This window comes from Eurosta solidaginis, chromosome 1, assembly GCF_040869045.1.
Source record: "Eurosta solidaginis isolate ZX-2024a chromosome 1, ASM4086904v1, whole genome shotgun sequence".
NCBI classification, from domain to species: domain Eukaryota; kingdom Metazoa; phylum Arthropoda; class Insecta; order Diptera; family Tephritidae; genus Eurosta; species Eurosta solidaginis.
In genome coordinates this window covers 290,913,524-290,935,651 of record NC_090319.1, presented here as the reverse complement: position 1 = coordinate 290,935,651, position 22,128 = coordinate 290,913,524, and the positions used below count along the sequence as shown (strand labels likewise).

The window sequence follows — 22,128 nt, the reverse complement described above, 5'->3', positions numbered from 1 at the left end:
TCCATAAATCAACTTCATCGCTACTAATTGCCTCCTCGTATGTTTGAGGAACAAGCACCTCCTTAGTACTCATAGCATTTAAAACATTAAATACTTTTCGTGGACGACCTCGTTTACCATTACGCACGAGCTTAGCTCTACCACGCCCAATGTGCTCAACTTCTTCTTCAGCACTCGCATACATATCGCTTGCATTATCATCGCTACAGATTTCTTTATTATCATCGCTACAGATTTCTTTATCAGAATCTACATCACCAGCAGTACCAGTGTCAGCTTGAACCTGATGGTTATCAAAAAAATCGAATGTTATTTGTTCGTCGTTACACGCTTCCACGCTATGGCATTCATCAAATAATACGTCGTATAATCTATACGCTTTTGAAACCATTGAGTAACCAACCATTTTGTATTGTTTACCCTTCACTTTAAATTTGCTACGCTGCGTTTTATCTAATGCCACTGCCGTAGAGCCAAATACTCGCAAATGTTTTATTGTAGGTTTCTTACCACACCATGCTTCATATGGTGTCATATTATTTAATGCCTTAGTTGGCAATCGATTCCGCAAATACACGGCAGTTGCCACTGCCTCTGCCCATAGCGCCGCACACATACCCGAATGTGCCAATAAACACCTGGCCATTTCAACCAACGTGCGGTTTGCCCTCTCAGCCACCCCATTTTGTTGAGGAGTGTATGGAACTGTTAATTGCCGCACTATGCCATGCTTATCAAAATATTCATTAAATGATTTGTTGACGTACTCACGTCCATTGTCACTACGAACTGCTTTCACTTTTCTGCCAGTTTGTCGCTCTACCATTGAGCAAAACGATACAAATTTATCAAAAACTTCATCTTTTGATTTTAAGAAGTAAACAAAAACTCGCCTTGACATGTCGTCGATAAATAGTAAAAAATACTTCGCACCACCAAGTGAAGTTGTTTCAAATGGCCCACATACATCCGTATGTATCAATTCTAACAAATTCTTTGATTTGTTTTCTGCTGCACTTGGAAATGGTTGTGTGTGTATTTTGCTAAGCATACACGTTTGACACGATGGCTTCACAGAAAAATCTACATTTTCTAAACCATTTACAATGCACTTGTTTGACATTTCTTTCAAACTCGCATAATTTATGTGGCCAAATCTATTATACCGCATTACTGCGTCACTTTGAATAGCACCAAAACAACCACTTTTCTCATTACTCAGCATAAACAAATGCTTTGTTCTTTTTACACGCAAAATATCGGCGCCGTTTTTCTTAATTGTTGCAAATTCGCTGCCAAAAACTACTGCGCAGCCCATCTCGACTGCACGACCAACTGATATAAAATTGCCTCTCATACCAGGCACGAACAAAACGTCTTTTAGTGTCACAACATACATGTCCGTTTGTATTTTGACATCGCCTTTACCTTCTGCACGAATGCTGTTGTCACTGGCCAATGCGATCCACTCTGTATGATTCACAAAGTTCGAGAACAATTTTCGGTCGCAACACATATGCGCTGTCGCACCGCTATCTAAACACCACTTTCCTCTGTCGAATGTTTCGCAATCTGTTGCACCCAAAGCAGTGAAGGAGCTTTGTTGTTGCTGTTTAGCTGAATCGTTTTCTTTCGTAGATTTGTTTAATTTCGCCGAACAATTGCTTTTTATATGGCCCTTTTTTCCACAACGATAGCAAGTAACATTGTTGTAATTGCCTTTTTTCTTCTGTCTGTTGCCGCTAGACGTCGACTTCGCTGCAAACGCTTGCTGTCCACTAAATTCGTTAGCTGTATGTTCATGCATGCTACCACGACGCTCGCCTTCTTCTAGAATCTTCAATTTTAGCACGTCAACCGCTGGAAGATTGTCCCTCGTTTCCATCGCAATGACAAAATTCTCGAATTCTTTTGGCAAACTAGATAATAATATAATGGCAACCAGCTCTTGATTTAGCTCTATGCCCACTTCAGCTAGTTTGTCCATAATTGTGGTGAACACATTCAAATACGCCGCAACGTTTTCACCCTCTGACATTTTTAGGCTCAATAACTTTTTATAAAGTGAAACTTTTCTTACCGGATCACTTGGCTGATAAACTTCTTTAAGTTTTTTCCACGCTTCTTCCGACGTTTTGCAATGCCGCAAATAATTCAGTTGCGTTGGCTTCACGCTTAATGTGACCATGGCCAAAGCCTTCTCGTCGCGAGCAATCCACTTTGCCACTTCGTCAGCATCACCTGTGTCGTCTCTTTTGCACTCCCCTGAAGTTATTTTCCATAGCTCAGAATGCACCAACACACTGCGCATCTGAACGGACCAAGAATCATAATTCTTATCGTCCAGCTTCTCGATCTGGTACATCGAACTCATTTTACGAAAAATATACTTTTTAACTTTCAATTGAACATGCGCTTACTGGGCCCATAACCTGTTAAAAGTTATGTTGAGGTGTTTCCCAAAGATCAATAAGTAAAAACACGAGTGTACTGTTCAACGTTTAATAAGAGACTCAAACTGTCAAAAACAATAAAAGAGTGAGATTATCTGACATACGCATTGTTACAAATTTAGGGTTGCTATTTTATGTATCATATTTCAACACATATATACATTAAATTTGTTTTATTTACATTTATTTAAATAAGCTCAGGAAACCAAAAAAGTTTTAATAGATTTAAATATCTTACAGGAGTTGGAAGATATGAACAGGCACATCACCCAGGTTGCCCTCAATTTTTGTTTATATTCAAAGTGTACTTGCGAATAAGAGTATTAAAGCTTTGATTGGATAACGTTATTACGTAAAGGCATAACGGAATCGAGAAAGATATAGAATTCCATATATCAAAGTTATCAACAACAAAAAATTTAAATTTAGTCATGTCCCACCGTGGGTTTACATTGAGATATCCTTACGAAATTTTATATAATGGCTTCCTTGACTCAGAAACAAATTCTATCGAAAAAGGGCGAAAGTGCACCATTATCATGCCCAATTTTTCGATATCGAAAATTTCGAAAAATGGAAAAAGTGCTATATTTATTGAAACTTGATATATATGTAGGTTGACCTCATGATAAGAAAAAGAAATTTGTAAAAATATTGGAAAATGGGCGTGGCACCGTTTTCATTTAAAAGAAGAAAGTGAAGATATGTAAACAATTTTATGGCTGAAAAAAAAATTTTGTAGAATTTTGAAAAATGGTCGAAGCACTGCCAAAATTTATAAGAAGAAAAGTTGAATCAAAAGTGGTTGAAGATATTATATTGTGACTTGGCATGGAGGTTGTCTTTGTATAAGCACCATGTATAAACACCATGTACAAACACCATGCTAAATTATCCAATTCGGGTGGCGTCTACGCTCAGCAAAAAAATTTTTTTTTTCAAAGTCTAACGGTAACAAAAATTCAACACCCTTGCATTATGCAACTTAATTATACTATTATTTTACGCCAGTATTGATATGGTGAAGCAAAGTACAAAAATTTTATAATAAAAAAGAAGATATAAGGCAAAAAGGTTAAGGTAAGCGCCCACGTTCTTTAAAAAAAGGTGCTTAAGGCTTTAGCTATCACAAAATTGCCAATATATTTATGACACATTACTTCATTACCAATGTAGATATGATGTTGCAAAGAACAAAAATAATTAAAAACTTAGAAAAGTTTTATATTTCACCCGGACTTAAACTTTTTTACCTTTTTTTACAACCACAAATTTCTCAACAAATCACAGAGATTTGTAAGTGCAGAGTACAGAAAAGAGCATAAATTATCACGAATTTACGATATCTGAAAAGGTTTTGGATATGTGGACAGAAGTCATAAAAAATTTTAGCCATAGTTTCTAGATAACTTTTGGATATGTGGTTTTGTAGCCCTTTCACTTTTGATATACTGGTTAGTTAAAAGGAGATCCAATATTTCATTAATTTGTTTTTCGTACAGGCTGCTAAGTGTTTCCTTTGGTTCATTTCCATAGACAATTTTTAAGATTAGCTTCTAGTGTTGTTTTACATGCATTTCTTCATTTTACACAGGGATTTTTGCAAACGACTTCCACGTTCGCTTTCGGAGACAGTGCTTCCTCTCAGCCTACAGGCCAAGCCAAAGGCGTTGCTCTAATATTTATGATTTTCCTTTATTTTACTTTTCTTTATAGAGTTTTTTTGGATTGATTCTTAAAATGTGTTGCTGCGATGGTGTTGCAAAGTTTTAAATTTTATTATCTTTTCTGTTTATTCCATTTTATAAATGCATTTAAGGTCAACGCAAAAGAAATCCCCACTCAAATGAAAAATCTTACTAAAGTTTTATGCTTGATTGGCAGTTTTTCGAAGAGAATACGCGATGTGATATTTTCTTTTCACTATTTCCATTTCTTTTCGCAGTCTTTGTATGTATTTCTGTAGTTTGGTATGGCCATTAAGTTGATTGTTCGATTACTTAGACGTGTAGCTGCTCTTCTTTGAATACTTAAACGGACACACATACTTCTGTCTGGGAAAATTTTCTTCCATACCAATTTAATTCATCTATTTTTTTTTACTATTTTTCCGCAAACTATTTTACTATTTTTTGCAAAACTTGGCGCTTACATCTAGTAGCGTAGCTTACGGTGACACAAATTTCGAGGCGCAAATGTCTTTCGTACTCCTTTTTTTCAACTTTACACTTCGTATCCTTGTTTCAATTCGATAGTCGCTGAAAAATATTCATTACCTTAAAACGGCTTGCTTGCCTTCAAGTCTTAGTGTCGTTTTTCTTTCAACACTTGTCTTGAGTATAATTCGTTTTCTTTGGATTTGTTATTGTTTCAGCTAAAATGCACACCACACCAATTTTTTTTGTTTTTTTTTTTTTTTTGATTTTAAATGGCTGCAGTTACACTTCATTTCATTTTGGCAGCACTTGATTCAGTCGAATTTTGTATAAGGTGATTTGGTTCAAGTAATTTCTTTATTAACAGAAAAGACAGTATTGTAACGAATTTTAAATGTCGTATAAAATAACTCAAATATTCAGTATAGCAAAGTGTTCTTAATTTTTGACACTACTGTGGTTGTAGTACTTCACAATTAACTTACTCGCGTACTTAACTTAAAGCATTTAAAAAACATGCTATTTCATTTATCTCAGTAATGAAAATCTTTTTCAACGAACCGCTGTCTTCAGAATAAATTACAACCAATTAATTCCAGTAAAGTCTACATTGGTGTATATTTTCGTGACCAATTGATATATCGAAGCGATTTGGTACAAATATTGCTTGAAGTACGTTTGTGGAGCTAACTGGGAAACAGATTGAGATTTTTAAAACAAGGATACTTGTCAAAAAGGACTTCAAAATAGTCCCTTGTTTGTTAGAAGTATTGAAGAATATGATTTAGGGCATATTTGGGTCCATATTTATTGGTCGATATTTCAACAACGGTTAAAGCACTGAGTGCTGTAGACATCACTTTCGTGCCTCGTTTGATGCTTTTACTGTACGCACGAATTTTGGGCTACTCTGGGTTTGTGTGAGTGTTGAAGTACCCAAAATGAGTAAAGATAACAATATAAAAGAAAAGACTCACTATAGAGCACAGTATCTCAGGTTTTTGTTTACCATATTGTATGAAAAGATTTAAGCCCCATCAGGGTATCAATTTCGGTCTATATTTTAAAAACTTTTTCAGATAAATTTAAATTTCTATATGGTAAGTATCTTTTTCTGTTCTAATTTATTTTAGTAAAGGTGTACGTTTTCATTTCACTGTACATTATCATATCAGTATCAGAAATTAGTTTTCAGAAAACGTTGAATTAAGCGGGGCAGGTTGACCTCCCTTTTAAAAGTAGTTGAACACTGATTCTTGACAACTTTATTCTCTTATCGATGTATGTGTTGCTCCTCAGGAATTCAGAAAACACAACTGTTATTCAACTGTTTTTAACTTCTGTCACATGCTGAGCATTATGCAACTATTCCAATCGACGCCACGATAAAAGCTGCTAACTCAATCCAACAAAATTTAATAGTAGACATAATAAACTCAATCAAATGAAAACGTCATTAATATTCTAAATTTATGCAAAATTTATGGCTTATTTCATACTGAGTTAATTGGCGGTTAACAGCTTAAATCTGAGACTTTTTCTGGTTAAAAGTTAAATGGATTATCTGGTTTAAACAACTATGGCTAATTTATAAAATATATCGAGCCCCAACAGTAGTTTTAGTGTGCCACGAAATAGTCCCAAGCGGCATAACTACTAGGAAAAAAATGGCATTGTGTAACTGTATAAGAGGTAAGGTAATAAAAACTTTTTTACTTGAAAGTGTGCCTCAGGGAAACATGGAAGTGCATTTTGAAAACTTTCTCCTGTAAGATTTTATTTTTGTTGGTTACACTAAAGTTGAAGTTAGGGTTCAACACATAAGGCACATGCAGTATAATCAACAAAAAAAGTAATTTATGTGCTTGTCATCCAAAAAACTTCTGATTTTAGTCGTTTTTGGGGGTCTATTGTTTGTACCACTGTTTAAGAGATTTTGTGTATTTCCAACCGACAGGAGGTGTCCTCTTCTATGTACTGACCTAGGCCAGGTTTTTCAGTGGTTCGTTAAGCTAAGCTTAAATTAAGATTGCTTAAACTCTAGTCAAATTTATATTTCAGTTAAATTACAGAACAGTTTTTGAGTTACAGCTGCTTTGGGGAAGGCATTTTTGTACTACAATTTTGGTTTTTTATTATCTTGATGTACTCAAGCCCAAAAGCTTGTTGGGTATATTCGACGTCATTGCGAACGAAAGTATAAAGCTCATAGATAAACTGGAATTTAACCAGCTTAAGCCCAGCTTAAACTTCAGTTAAAATGGAATAAACAACTTTAGAATGAGTTTAATCCTAGTTTAAGTGACAAAGTTTATTGAATTTGTACCAAAAAACCGGGTCTCATACTAACTTGAAAAAAAAGCAAACTAGCTAATCTGTAAAAGATAAAAAATGTATTATCGTTTACAAATATATAAAAACTAGCAGACCCGTCAGACGCTGTTCTGCCCTAAATTTGGTCTATCTGCATACATTGAAATAAGCTTTTTCCGTCTAGCCCTGCCCTCCCGCCCTATTCACTTTTTCTTAATCCTTTTATTCTCTCCTCCCTCCGTCTTTTTCGCTTCATCTATCTCTATCTTCGTCTCACTCTATCTCTTTGTCAGTCTCCTTCCCTCTTTTCTCTTCTCTGAAGTTTTTCCCATTCTTCTTCATCACTTATTGCCAGTCCCAGAGGGTGGTATATATTTTGTTCCAGTCCCATTCCGAGTCCCAGCCCCACTCCGAGTCTCAGTGCTAGTGCAAGTCCTAATCCCAGTCCCAGCCCGTCTCTGGTCTACTTCCCGAAAAAAAAGGATCGTAAATACTAATATAGGCAAATTTATATACCAAATTTCAAGCAAATCGAATAGGACGTATATAAATAGGTATGTGGGTATTAGGGCGGGTCGATTTAAAAATCGCTCATTGCTCTATGAAAATCGTATTCTAGGGATCAAAGAAAGAAACTTTGCCGAAGGAACCATACCTCTAAAACGAATTCTGATGCCCCCCCCCCCCCCAGGTAGGGGTAAATTTTGAAAAATCCCACTTTGACCCATTTAGAGTGCTCCAATCGAGTCCAAATATATGACCGACCCCCCTAACTTTGGACGGCCGACCCACCGATGCCAGTGGCACACACCCTGGAACCCCCCTGGGGGTAAAGTGCATGTAAAGTGCAAAACCGGCGATTTTTTGAAATGTTTGTATGGTGAACCCCCAGGGGGGGGTTCCAAGGGGTGTGCCACTGGCATCGGTGGGTCGGGCCTCCAAAGTTAGTGGGGGTCGGTCATACATTTGGACTCGATTGGAGCACTCTAAATGGGTCAAAGTGGGATTTTTCAAAATTTACCCCTACTTGGGGGGGGGGGGGGGGACATCAGAATTCGTTTTAGAGGTATGGTTCCTTCGGCAAAGTTTCTTATTTTGATCCCTAGAATATGATTTTCACAGAGCAATGGGCGATTTTTTTGCCTCCACACAAATCGACCCGCCCTAGTGGGTATTATTAATTCATGCCTTTATTTCGGCTTCGCATGTATATTTATCAGTTTTGCCAGGTTGGTGCGACTAAATCGAATATCACAATGAAAATTACTTTAAAGCTCTCAGCAACAGCTTTCATTTGATATCTATATTACAGACACATTCTAGGGGTATCCGGGTCAAGGTTTTGGCCTATATCTCGAGACCCTAGTCAACCAGGGGTATAAAGATTACTCTGTACTAAAGCATACATCAACAGCTTCAATTTGATACGCATAATGTAAAAACACATCCTAGTGTTAGCCTGATCCACCTTTTGGCCTATATCTCGAGACCCTAATCACAAATTCATAGGTATGAAAATTATCATGTACCAAAGCACTCATCAACAACTTTCATTTGTTATCCATGTTGTATTACAACTTTCTAGGGGTACCCGCGTCCACGTTTTGGCCTATATCTCGAGGCCCTAGTCACTCACGGGTACGAAAAATACCCCGTATCAAAGTACTCATAAACAGCTTCCATTTGATACCCATATTGGACAAACATATCCCAGGATTACCCAAGTCCACGTTTTGATCTCAAGCTCTAAGCTACCCCTCCACTAATTTTCAGCCAAATCTGCTCATCCGTTCTTGAGTTATGAATAGTGTAACTAACACCACTTTCTTTTATATATATAAATCACATTAGAAACTTCAAAAATAGTAGCATTTCTCCACTATTTAATGGATGTTATTATACATATAAACCTTCCCCTTCAATCACCCTATCTACTAAAAAAAAGCGCATCAAAATCCGTTGCGTAGTTTTAAAAGATTGAGCATTCAAATGGACATAGGGACAGAAAAGCGACTCTGTTTTATACTACGTAGTGATAGTTATACATGCAAAAATACCAAAAAAAAAATTTTTTTGTTTAAGAATTTTAAGGAAATTTTCAATATTTTTAACAAAAGAGTATTTTTCGAGAGATGTACGCATTCTTAACCATTTATTATTATTTGTGTATGTACATACATATGTTTGTCAAGCTGATATGAAAACACATACATATGTATGTACCTATAAACCTACGGCCGAAGTTAAATAATGCAGCGAATGCTATGTGTATATACGTATGTGTCGCATCATGTCTCACTCAAAAGTAATTTGCTCGCACAGTTGACAACGAACAATCACACCACGAATTTTTTGGTAAAAATGTTACTTTTGTTTAAACAATTTGGCTGATATAAGAAAGGAATCAAGTATTTTTTTTTTTTTTGATGCAGAACGAAGGTAAATATTTCAAAGTTTTACTGAAAAGTAGGATTTTCCAAATCCATCCTTCCGTTTATGAGTTATAGCTGTGTAAACAAAAATTTTATGATTTTTTACTACAGTTTGGTAATTTGACACGCTCCTATAATATCTACCTTCAAATTATATTAACTGTACCATCTCACGTAGGTAAGCTTTCAAATGCAAAAAACCGTTTTGAAATCGGAGCATTCTGTGTGAAGTTATGTGCATACATGGCATTTAGCGACTTTATTTTATAAGATTTATAGATTCACAAGTACTAACAAATAGAATGCATTTATACAATATCATTTTCTATTTCATACATAATAGGATTTTCTGTCGATCAATTTATCACTAAATTACGCGCTAACGAGCATTTCACAAGTCTGAACATTTCAAGATTTTTATACATATATAAGCAATACATGTGAAAGGATAACGAAATATATAAGTAGTCATATACATATACATATACATACGTATTTGCTCTGATCATCTGAGTGCAATCAATAATAATGAAATCAAATTGTTTTCACTTGATACTTACAGCGTATACGCAAGGAAACCGGATTACTACCTCCCTTCCCTTCCGAATTCACAGCCAAACACGTGTAATCACCAGCGGATGCACGTGAGACACTCTGCAATACGAGTGATTGATCCGAAAGGATGATGCCAGCTGAAATGTTGTGATGCAGTTCCTTACCCTGATGCAGTGAGGGGCAACAAGCAAGCAGCCATATGAGCCAAATATGTGTAACATTTTTATTGTTGGTGTAGTTTTTAACGCAGTAACGTAGCAAAATGCAAGCGTAAGCATCACAGAAAAAATAAAGATAAGAATATAATATGATATGTGTATAAAAAATTGTATTTATAGTAAATGTATTTATAGATATTATTAAATCCGCGCGAAATAACGTGTACAGAATGTGAAGAAATAAATACACCAGCGCTAGAGCTAACCAGCAAGCGCGTGTCAATAACGACGGATTAATACGCTATACTCAGCTAAAAATACCTGGCTAAGAGAAAATGTAACTATCATGTATGTAACCTGCAAAAAAGCGATAAGTAAGTACATCGAAAGAAATGAAAGAAAGACTGTTCGTTTTTTTCAAAAGGCCATTTTACTGCTTCCTGATAACATAATTTAAATAATTTGTAGGGTATATGCAATGATTTGTATATAGAATAGAAATATGAGGTAATTTATATCGGAGAGGTAGAAGGAGTGAAAGTGGTAGTGAGAGTGAAAGGGGGAAAGAGAGTGGGAGTGGGAGTGGGAATAGGAGTGAAACAAAAATTTAAATTCTCTATGATTCCGAAAATTCAAAAGGGAGTATTCAATGATTTATATATAGATTCCATATATAAGGTAATTTTTGTGGGAGAGGTAGAAGGAGTGAAAGATTGAAAGAAAGCGAAAGTAAGAGCGAAAGTGGGAATGAGAGTGGGAGTGGGAAAGAAACAAAAATTTTAATTCACTATATTTCCGTAATTATTTGAAGGAGGTATCCAATTATTTGTCATATAGAATGCATAATTGAGGTCAACATGTGGGACAGGTGGAAGGAGTGAAAGATTGAATGATAGCGGAAGTGGAAGTAAAACAAAAATTTAAACTCGCTATATTTCGGTAATCATTTGAGAGGATATAGATAATTTTATATACGTAAATGGCATATAAAAATTAATTTGAGTGCGAGCGGTTGTGGGAGTGAAAGTGGGAGTAGGAATAAGAGTTTGATTGAGAGTGGTGGTCAAACAAAACTTTAAATTTGCTATATCTCCGTAATTGTTTGAATATTATTTATATATATGGGGTATTCCATCCCATTTCGACCAATTTTGAACCCGACCCCTTTAGAATTGGCTGAAAGTTTTTCTTCTTTTTCTAGCTTACGAAAGACGTTTTTCAGAAGTTTTTCAAATTTTTTCATCCAACTCAAAAAAAGCTTTGAATTTTAAAAAAACACCGTTTTTGTTTTCAAAATGCTATAAGTTTTTCAAAAATTGACGGTTCGGGATCTTTTTTTTTTAAATTTGTTTTTAAATGTACTTTTCGGAAAAAATTCAAGAAAATTTTTAAAGTTATTTTTTTGTAATTTTTCAGTTTTTCGAGATTTTTCGAATTTCGCCCTTTTTTTTCTCATAAAAAACTTCAATCAATTCTGCAATCCTCCCCACTAATCCCGGAGTGGGCCGAGAATTTTTTTTTTTTATTTAATTGAAAAAAACCTTTAAAATTTTTTTTGTATTTTTTCCGAAAAGTGCATTTAAAAACATATTAAAAAAAAAAATTATCCCAAACGGTCAATTTTTGAAAAAGTTATAGCATTTTGAAAAAAACACCGTTTTCCACCAACTCAAAATAAGTTTTAAATATTTTGAAAAAACAAAACGTTGGTTTTTCAAAATGCTTTATCTTTTTCAAAAATTGACCGTTTGGGATCAATTTTTTTTAAATATGTTTTTAAATGTACTTTTTCGAAAAAATAAAAAAAAAATTTTAAAGTTTTTTTTTCAATTAAATAAAAAAAAAAAAATTCTCGACCCACTCCGCGATTAGTGGGGATGATTGCAGAATTGATTGAAGTTTTTTATGAAAAAAGGGCGAAATTCGAAAAATCTCGAAAAACTGAAAAATTACAAAAAAAAAACTTTAAAAATTTTTTTGAATTTTTTCCAAAAAGTACATTTAAAAACAAATTTAAAAAAAAAAAGGATCCCAAACGGTCAATTTTTGAAAAATTTATAGCATATTGAAAACAAAAACGGTGTTTTTTTTAATTCATAACTTTTTTTGAGTTGGATGAAAAAATTTGAAAAACTTCTGTAAAACGTCTTTCGTAAGCTAGAAAAAGAAGAAAAACTTTCAGCCAATTCTAAAGGGGTCGGGTTCAAAATTGGTCGAAATGGGATGGAATACCCCATATATATATTACATAAGTCAGGTTATTAAGGTTAAAGAGGTAAAGGCAGTAGACTTGGGAGTGAGGATGGGAATCGGAATGTGAGTGAGGGTTAGAGCAAGTGTGGGAGTGGGAGCGAGAGTGACACTTGAACAGAAATTTAAATCTATCTATCTATGCAGTATGCAATATTTGATATATAGATTCCATATATCAGCAAATTTTGTGAGGTGGCAGAGAGCGTGAAAGTGGGAGTGGGAGTGAGAGTGATAATGAAAGAAAAATTTAATTCACTATTCGTTGCGGAATCCGTAGTGATAGGGCGAAATGAGGGCAGTTTCCATATTTATTCTAATACATAATCTAAAAAATGTAATGCTGCAAAATTTACTACTGCATATAAAATGTGCTATACCACCTGAATGTACAATTCATTTCCTAAAGCAAACAATTTAACTTTTCAAGAAAAAGTAAAATGATGCTGCGAAAGCAAACATAAAAGAGCAACAAATTACATATGTGCAGGAAAAAGATTACAATTATAAAAGGAAACGTGTGATTTACACACTTTACATGCTTACGTGTTTACACAAAAATAAGCACGTGTTCATACCCTGTACGGGTCAGAAATACTCTTTTTTCAGAAAATGTCAACACAGAAAATTCTCACACGCTCCATATAGCTTATTTGCTTATTTTCCAGATTTCAACACATAGATCGCAATAACTGATTATCTAGATTTAAGATTAAGCATTGGTAGAACTGTGAACTCGTACGAAATCAAAAATAGCAATAACAGAGCTAATCTTCAATTAGTTAAAGCGGTTAATCGAACTAAATCTTAATTAAGTAGAAAATAAAAATGAGTATGGGAAATACCTTTTTCGTTTGGGCAGAGTTTCTACCAAACCACTGCCGAGGACAAACTTCTTTTGGAAAACTTTTTATAAGATAGTTGCATGTTTGATTCTGCTTGGGCAAGGGTTTAACACCTAAACCTTTGTATTGCCTATCATTAATTCCATGCAATTGCTACCTCTCACTTATTCAGCACTGTCAGCCAAATTATAAATATTCCCTCGGAATGTTTTCAGAAAATTTTCTCCGATTGTTGTCTTCTACAGAGAACAATACTTGTGGAATAGGAATTTCGAAGTCACCAGCTTTGCCAAATGACATTTCGTTCCGCAGTTATATTTTTGTTCAAGAAACTGATAAGTTAAATTATTGGAGCGAATTCATTTAAAATCTTTATATATAACAATCACGTGTCACTATGTTTGTCCGCGATGGACTCCTAAACTACTGAACCGATTTTGAATTTGTTTTGCACGCCCCATGTATTTTGATCTAACTTGAAATATAGGATAGGTTATATATCAGTTTATATTCGCAATATTATTTTATTACAATTTTTTTTAAATGTTTATACGTAATAATAAAATGCTACGTATACGCAGCGGCACTCATATTTTCAGGTGGTGCAGATATACTTCCGTGTAATTGCTTGGTGTATAATTAAACGACCTGCTTATGACCTGATATGATAGCAGCTCGTCGAGAGGGGGGGGGGGGATTACCCCCGGACCCGAGGTTTGTGAGGGGCCCGAGATTTAGAAGTACTAACACATTTTTTTTTAATTCAGGAGAGTCTTTACTTGTTCCGTGTGCAATTTTTAAGCCGAATTTCAAAAGCAATGAATATCTGCCTTTCGTTTTAATATTATAGTGAAGTGTAAAAAATAAATATCTATATATATAAAAGGAAAGGCTAAAATGTGTTAGTTGGTCGCCGGTGTTTGAAGAGATGCGTCAGTCGATTTTGTTCAAACGTGGGCCCGTGAATGCCTATACAGTGTTTATAGAATATGGATAACAAATGAAAGCTGTTGATGAGTGCTTTAGTAGAGGATAATTTTCATACCTCGGGGTGACTAGGGTCTCGAGATATAGGCCAAAACGTGGGCCCGTGAATGCCTAGACAGTGTTTATACAATATCGATATCAAATGAAAGCTGTTGATGAGTGCTTTAGTACAGAGTAATATATTATACCGCTGGGTGACTAGGGTCTCGAGATATAGGTCAAAACATGGAGCCCGATACCCCTAGGATGTGTGGGTAAAGTGCATATCAAGTCAAAGCTGTTGCTTAGAGCTTTGAAGTAAAATTCGATTTAGTCGCATCAACCTGGCAAAACTGATAAATATGCATGCGAAGCCGAAATAGAGACATGAATTAATAATACCCACATACCTATTTACATACATACGTCCTATTCGATTCGATACGGTATATAAATTTGCCTATATTAGTGTTTACGATCCTTTTTTGCGTCCAGAGACGGACTGAGACTGGGATTAGGACTAGGACTGGGACTGAGACTCGGAGTGGGACTGGGACTGGGACTGGAACAAAAGAGATAGACTGAGAGAGAGAGAGAGAGAGAGAATGAGACGAAGATGGAGATAGATGAAGCGAAAAAGACGGAGGGAGGAGTGAGAAAAAGGATTAGGAAAAAGCGAAGAGGTGGAGGGCAGAGTTAGACGGAAAAAGCTTTTTGAAATGTACGCAGTTAGGTCAAATTTATGGCAGAACAACGTCTGCCGGGTCTGCTAGTTATTAAATAAAACATAAACAAGGCACAGTAGTGCAATTTATATGGTATTGGACGAAATGGTAACAAAATCAACAGAAACCCATAAGAAGAAGGTTTTGTGATAATACAAATCCGCTGGAGTTGCTCCCTTCAATGCAGCAAAATATTTTTCTTGCGGCCATATCGAATTCAAGTCTTCTCTCGTCATACGCTTAAATCTTTCTAAGCCTTTCTTCTTATCTCCCTTAAAAATCCTTAAGCAGTTTGATTAATAAAGAGTTTTATGATATAGATATGTGTATTAATGTATTTTAGAAACAATTTGTACAAGTGTTTTTTCGTTAAAGAGACAATATATTTCAATTGTTTCTTATGTTGTCTTTAATTGATTAAGTGCTAAATAATGGCAGAGAAATCTCCCTTCCAATCACATTCATAATACCTACTTTTCTTCCTTAAGCCGTTCTCACTTTTTCGAACATTGTTGAGAATATGAGGAAAGAGAGATGTGAAGAAACTCCCTTTTACTTTTTATTTAGAATACAAGGAATGGAACAGGAGAAAATCTCGCATGGAATTTCTATTTAGAATTGGGCTGTATAAATTTTTCCTACAGGGCATATATAATGGAAGATATTGATAATATTTATTTTGCTATACAAGCTTTCAGTAGGCGATGCAACGTGAGATCATCAGAGCAGTTACAAAGTAAGTAAATGTATGTATATTAGAACGTAACAAGTTGCAGTACTTAACGTAAGGTTTTGAAAAGTGAGTAACACAATTTTTCTTAGCCCTACAAAAATTAAAAAAATGTATTTTTATATCCAGCGTATACTTGTACGTAAGGGTATTCAAGAGGGAATCGAGATAGATATAGACACCCTTATATAAAAATTATCTGCATCGAAAAAAATTTTATTCAGTTCACAGGAGTAAAAATTCGGACATCTTTACGAAAGATGGTATGCTGGCTTATATGGACCCATAATAGATTGTTATTGAGAAAGAGTGAAATCGCCCAATTTTTCGATATCGAAAATTTCATAAATTGGAAAAAAATGCGATAATTCTTTACTAAAAACGAATAAAGGGCCTCATTCTCTATTACCAAATGCGTTTCGTTCAGAGAAGAATAGCTAGTGTATTTGCACTATGTTAAACGATGGTAACATATTATTTGACAATTGCTTTCGCCTTCCTGTTTGGCATAAATTTAGAAACGTAAAGGCCGAACGAAAATAATCGAGAATACCATTGCTAGATGAAATCCTTTAGAGGCGAATCGTTCGTCTGAGCTATCGTTCGCAATACAAAATGAAGCCTAAAGCAAAGAAACTTGATATATGAGTTGACTTAATTTCGAGAATTAGACCTTGAGAAAATTTTGAAAATGGGCGTGGTACTGCGCATCAGATGAAGAAAATTTGAATGTTGTTCAATCCGGAAATCCCGCTAAAGATATAGTGTTGAAATTGGGCGACCACACCCACTTAAAAAAAATCGATATCGAAATTTTACCAAAGGCCGATAGCTTTAGGACGTGAAAAGAAAAATTTATAAGTTTTTTAATCCCTAAATCAAAACCCATTGAATATATCGTGTTCAAATTTGGGTAAAAGTTGTTCTTGCCACTCTTTAATACCATAATGCAATCACATCGAACAAAATTCGACCACTGCTAACGAAATGAGAGAAAATTTTGGAATTTGGGTCTGGCACTGCCCACATTAAATATATGAAAATTTTCGAAAAGCTTTGCCAGCCGTAAATCAGAAGCCACTAGTAGTGCTATGCAGAATTATAAATCTCGGCTTTGCATTTAGATCTGAAGAAAATTCGTTAACGACCGCACCAACTTTTTAAAAAAGATTGCTTAAAGTTTTCACCATCACAAAATTGGCAATAAATATATTTGTCACATCTTACTTCATTACCAATGTAGATATGGTACAGTACGAAAAATATAAAAAGATATAAGTTATAACAGCAGTATCCAGCGGTTGACCCATTTACTCACGTTGCTGAGCATGTGACCGCGCTATGTTGCGTGTTGAAGTTTCGCTGACGCAGCACACGCGCAGAATAAGCGGAAGTTAATTGGGACAACGATTGGTGTAGTTGCCGAAATTGTGATTGAACAGCAAATCTAGTTTTAGTTAAGTAAACTATTTTTTATACAATAATTGGTTAGCATAGCATAATTACTTTAACACAAGAACTTAGCTTCTCGGTAAATTACTTTGTTCGAGTTAGTTCAATTTGGATCGTGCAAGAGCACAGAATAAATTTTATAACGTTTAAATATTTCTCGTGTTTATTTTAATTCGGTGAACGGGCAGTTCACCGCAACTTTAATTTTTTATCGCCTCGCCTGCTGTGAGGCTTAACTGGCGCCCGAGCAGTTCTCGGTGCAAAGTGGATAAAATTTGATAAAAAGGACCAATTAATAAAAGTATTTAAATCGAACAGAAAAAAGTAAAGTGGAAGTGAAACAAAATAACACGTACTAAAGAAAAAAGTATATAAAACAGACACAAAAATAAAGTAAAGTGAAACAAAATAATAAGTACTAAGGAAAACATAAATAATAATAAATCGCGCACGCAGGAAAAAGAGAGTGAGAGCGAAATCATAAAAAACAAGTACCAGAGTATCAAGAACCAAAACACCAACAGCGGCCGAATGAAATTTTGCTATTTGTGAGTAGATAGCGCAACTGTTAATACCTTTTTTTCTTTTCTGTATATTCCTAGAAACATGAACACTGAGGAAATGAAAAAATCCCTTTTGGAAATGAATGGCGCAGTAAACGCCATTCTCTCGCAACTAAACCGCTTCGAGGAACGCCTAAAAAGTGTCGAAACAAAGAGCAATGTAGATTCCATACAGGGACTCAGTCAAAATTTGGTCAGACTAGAAGAAGAGCTAGAGGATGTGCGCAGGCAATCGGCGGAAACCGACCCACAACCGGTAGAAGAGCCACTCGTAAGCCCTCGAACTGAGGGCGAACTGAACGAAATTTCAAAACTCCCAGATTCTGTAAAGGAACTCCAAATATTTGACGGATCACGAGAACACTATTCCTCTTGGATCCACAGCGCAGAACAAATCGTTAGGGATTATCAGGTTGTTCGGCACAAGCCGATCTATAGGGCCATATTAAGGCATATTAGGTATAAGATTAGGGGGGCAGCAGACGCTGCACTAGTATCCCACAATATCCTGGATGCTGATTGGAAAAGCATTAAGGAAATCCTTTCCCTGCACTATGCCGATGCCAGATATATTGAAACGCTCGATCAGCAACTAACCCACATGACTCAGGGACGCCAAGAAGTCTCCGAATTTTACGCTCAAATTAACAAGCAATTATCCCTAATGATAAATACTATCAATACGGAAAAATACGAGCATAAGGAAACAGTTAAGGCTTTGGCGGAGAGTCACCGAAGAAGGGCACTCGATGTCTTTATAAGAGGTCTAAATGGGGACTTGCCGACGCTGCTCCTCATACAGAAACCAAAATCCTTACCAGAGGCATACTCATCATGCCTCGCATTTATGAACGTGGATAGCAGAAACGCCATTTATAGAGCCCCACAAACATTCAACAGAAATAACAGAATGTTCACTGATGTATATCAGTCGCGCCATTTGCACCAAGGCAACAGGGATTACCCACCTCAGTACCAATCTAGATATAGGTACACAGCCCCAACAAACAAAAGTCTTATAAATAGAGTCCCAAGCCAGTTAGGACCAAACCCATACCACCCAGGGTCAGGACAATCTCGCGTTAGTAATCAATATTCGCAGAGCTGGCGCAGCAATAACAGCCCCTCAGGCGTCACAAGAATGGATGCTGATCAATCTTCCCAAAGCCGGCAATCCTTCAGTTCTTCAGGGTTTTCAGCAAACAAACAACAAAAATTATTCCATTTGGTGCCAATAGATGAATAGGAGGGCGTAGAAGGCACTATAGAAAGCAATAAGGAACAACCCACCGGGGATCAGGTAAATTTTACGGTAGGGGCTTCGTGTACGGCGTACCGTATTTAGAATACACCACGCAAGGTCAGGGAACACTCAAGTTTTTAGTGGATAGGGGGGCAAACAAGAACTATATTAGCGAGCGCATAGCTCAAAATACCATACCGGTGGAGAAGCCTTTCCATGTATTCTCTGCGGGGGGAGAAATAAGAATAGACAGAAAATTGTGCGGAAATTTTTTTAAATTCGTTGGTAAAGATCTACATACCACATTCTTTGTTCTTCCAGGACTCAAATCCTTCGATGGTATCATAGGTGACGATACACTAACAGAGATTAAAGCAGTGTTAGATAGGGAATTAAATCTTCTCATACTAAAACCAGATATTTTTCTGCCCCTTAAGCGACAAAAGGTACAAGAAGTCAATAGTATCAACGTAGACATTCCCTTTGACCCCAGTATTTCTGACCCTATTAGGAAAGGACTGAGAAAGATACTCAACAAATATGAAAACGTGTTCGGTCCAGTTGATCGTAGAATGGAGATCAAAACCAACGTCCGGGCAGAGATAAGAACCGAAACGGAAAACCCCATCTACACTAAAAGCTACCCCTACCCAGTCAACATGCGTAGCGAAGTAGAAAAACAAATTAAGGATCTACTATCAGAAGGCATGATTCGTCCTTCGAAAAGCCCCTACAACTCGCCCATATGGATTGTGCCAAAGAAATCGCAGCCTGATGGTGAGAAAAAATACAGAATGGTTATAGATTTTAAACGTCTAAATGCCGTAACCATTCCTGACACATACCCTATACCAGACATTAATGGCACCATTGCAAGCCTGGGAAATGCAAAATACTTTACTACCTTAGACTTAACCTCCGGGTTCCACCAAATTCCTATGAAGGAGAGCGACATCCCAAAAACCACATTTTCCACCATGAATGGAAAATACGAATTTTTGCGGCTCCCCTTCGGCCTCAAAAATGCACCCTCTATCTTCCAACGCATAATAGACGACGTGCTCAAAGAATTTATAGGCCGCATTTGCTTCGTATACATTGATGATATCATCATCTTTAGCAAAGATGAAGCTACTCATTTAAAGGATATCGAAGCAATTCTTGCTAGACTCTTAACAGCTGGTCTTAAAGTCAACTTAGAAAAAACACAATTCTTAAGAACAAGCGTGGAGTTTCTAGGATATATTGTGACATCCGAGGGTATACTACCAGACCCAAAAAAAGTAGTCTCAATAAGAAACATGCTCCCTCCCTCAAATTTAAAAGAACTCAAAAGTTTTTTAGGATTAACTTCCTACTACAGGAAATTCATCCGCGATTATGCAAAAATCGCCAAACCACTAACCAACCTAACACGGGGCGAACACGCACAAGTAAGAGCAACACAATCAAGAAAAGTAGCAATAATAATGGATGAAGAAGCACCAAAGGCATTCAGTAATCTTAAGGAAATACTGACGACCGCGAAAGTCCTGACATTCCCCAACTTTGAGAAGGCCTTCAATCTAACTACTGATGCGTCCGATTTTGCGATCGGCGCGGTGCTCTCACAAGACCATGATGGCAAAGACAAGCCTATAGCCTTTATATCACGAAGCTTGACCACCACAGAGGAGGGGTACGCAACGAACGAAAAAGAAATGCTAGCCACCATCTGGGCCTTAGACAACCTCCGAAATTATTTGTACGTTGCAAGGAGGATTCGAATTTTTACCGATCATCAACCGCTAACCTTCTCTTTAAGCAACCGTAATTATAACGCCAAGCTCAAGCGATGGAAATCTAGGATAGAGGAGTATAATTACGAACTCATCTATAAGCCAGGAAAATCGAACGTCGTAGCTGACGCTCTCTCTCCGCTAAAAACTCAGGTAAATCAACTAACAACGACGTCCGAATCCGAATATGCCAGCGAAAACGCAACCATGGGCTCAACGTCGTACTCGGCAAACGACGGCAGCTCAACCTGTGATACCGTTCATAGCGCAGATCGGGATAACTCGGATTTAATTCCATTCGTCGAGGTACCCCTTAATGTGTTCAGGAATCAAATTGTGTTTGGGGGGAGGTTACAAATATGCGAGGAACCCCATCCTGGTTACCTGCGACACTATGTAGGAATAGAGGGTATAGGCGAACAAGAACTCGTTAATGTGCTTAAGGAAAAGCTTAGACCGAATGTAATCAACGGCATCAAAATGCCAGAAAGTCACTTAGGGTTGCTCCAGAAGGTATATTTAGAAAACTTTTTACATTATAAAATACGGGTAGCTCAAATTCTTGTAGAAGACCTACGAAACCCAGATAGAGTCCTTGAAGTCATATGGGAGGAGCATAGAAGAGCGCATCGAAACCCCACTGAGAATAGAAAGCAAATCCTAGAGCGATACTACTTTCCGGGAATGAGCAATAAGATTAGAACATGTGTTTCATCGTGTGAAACATGTAAACTTAGCAAGTATGATAGGCACCCAAATACGCCAGAACTACAAAGGACACCAATCCCATCACGTCCTTGCGAAATCATTCACCTAGACATATTCGAAATTCAAGGGGAAAAGTTTTTAAGCTGCATAGACAAATTCTCAAAATTTGCTAAACTGTTCCACATTAGAAATAAATCCACTCTGCACCTTAAAGAGAAAATGGTGAAACTACTACACTATTTTACGACCCCTACAATTCTGGTAACCGACAATGAACGCGGATTGATAAGCCCGATAATACAAAATTTACTCGAATCGTTAGGAATCAGCCTTTATCGTACGCCATCCCAGAGAAGTGAGGTGAATGGCCAAGTAGAAAGGCTCCATTCCACCCTTATCGAAATATTTAGGTGTTTAAAATTAGACAATCCCACTTTCAATACAAAAGAGCTGATAAATATAGCAGTAGATCGCTATAACAATACCATTCACTCGGTAACAAACCGAAAGCCAAGTGAGATATTTTTCAATCGTTCAAAAGCCTCTAATTACCAGGAACTCCTAGACAAAAGTGGGAAAATAAATAAATACCTGAAAACACTGCTAACCCAAAAGCAAATTGCCCAGATCGAACGGCATAACAGGAAAAGATCGCTACCGGAGCATTATGACGAAAACGATGTCATATACGTCAAGGATAGACAGATAAAGGGAAAACAGAAACCACCTTTCAAAAAAGAAATAGTTTCCAAAGACAACAAAGTCACAGTAACCACACTTAGTGGTAAAAAAACTTTAGAA

At 36.4% G+C, this 22,128-nt stretch overlaps 1 protein-coding gene across 7 annotated transcripts in view; it reads right to left on the bottom strand.

Moving 5' to 3' along the window:
- side-IV (sidestep IV) overlaps positions 1-22,128 on the bottom strand; it is a 502,822-nt gene that overhangs the window by 79,103 nt on the left and 401,591 nt on the right. For all 7 annotated transcript variants that reach the window (XM_067761095.1, XM_067761090.1, XM_067761096.1 and 4 more), the window contains one exon: positions 9,915-10,074. In XM_067761095.1, coding sequence (XP_067617196.1) covers positions 9,915-10,074 — 160 coding nt within the window. The remainder of the gene's footprint in view (positions 1-9,914; positions 10,075-22,128) is intronic.